The sequence below is a fragment of the Condylura cristata genome, unplaced genomic scaffold (assembly GCF_000260355.1).
Source record: "Condylura cristata isolate star-nosed mole 26May11 unplaced genomic scaffold, ConCri1.0 scaffold00009, whole genome shotgun sequence".
Classification (NCBI taxonomy): domain Eukaryota; kingdom Metazoa; phylum Chordata; class Mammalia; order Eulipotyphla; family Talpidae; genus Condylura; species Condylura cristata.
The window spans coordinates 2,801,129-2,801,563 of NW_004567110.1; the positions used below are offsets into that span (position 1 = coordinate 2,801,129).

The following is a 435-nucleotide window of genomic DNA, read 5'->3' on the forward strand; positions in this document are numbered from 1 at the left end:
GGCCCCTCGCCCAGACCTCTCCGTGTGCTGGCTGGGCCGCTCGCGGCCCGACGACAGCGCGTGTCCGGCGGTGCAGCCGCGGCGGATGCCGGGTGACCACTGAGCGGCTGGCGCTGGCGAGTGGCTAGTGGCCTTTCTCTGTTTTCTCCCTAGGGAAGCAAAGGAGAGCACGGTGCGGATGGCCAGCCTGGGCAGAAAGGGGATCAGGTAAGAGCGCTGTGGGGCCTCTTCCGCAGCGGCTCCTGGGCACATCCCCTCCTCCGAAAGCCTGTCTGTCTGCCCTTTGCTTTCTTTGGAACAAAAGAGAAACTTCTCTTGGCTCTGCGCTCCCCCTTCCCCCTTCCCTTCCCGCTCTCCCTCCCTGTGGGTTTCACCTTCCTACCTACTCAGGTAGTGGGCAACCCCTCCGGGAGCCCCTCCCCCTACCCCCTCCCC

The 435-nt window shown here is 65.7% G+C and overlaps 1 protein-coding gene across 1 annotated transcript in view; it reads left to right on the plus strand.

Annotated features, from left to right (window-relative positions):
* The window catches only part of COL22A1 (collagen, type XXII, alpha 1), a 144,036-nt gene that overhangs the window by 115,952 nt on the left and 27,649 nt on the right, over positions 1-435 (plus strand). The window contains exon 44 of the mRNA XM_004679973.1: positions 154-207. Coding sequence (XP_004680030.1) covers positions 154-207 — 54 coding nt within the window. The remainder of the gene's footprint in view (positions 1-153; positions 208-435) is intronic.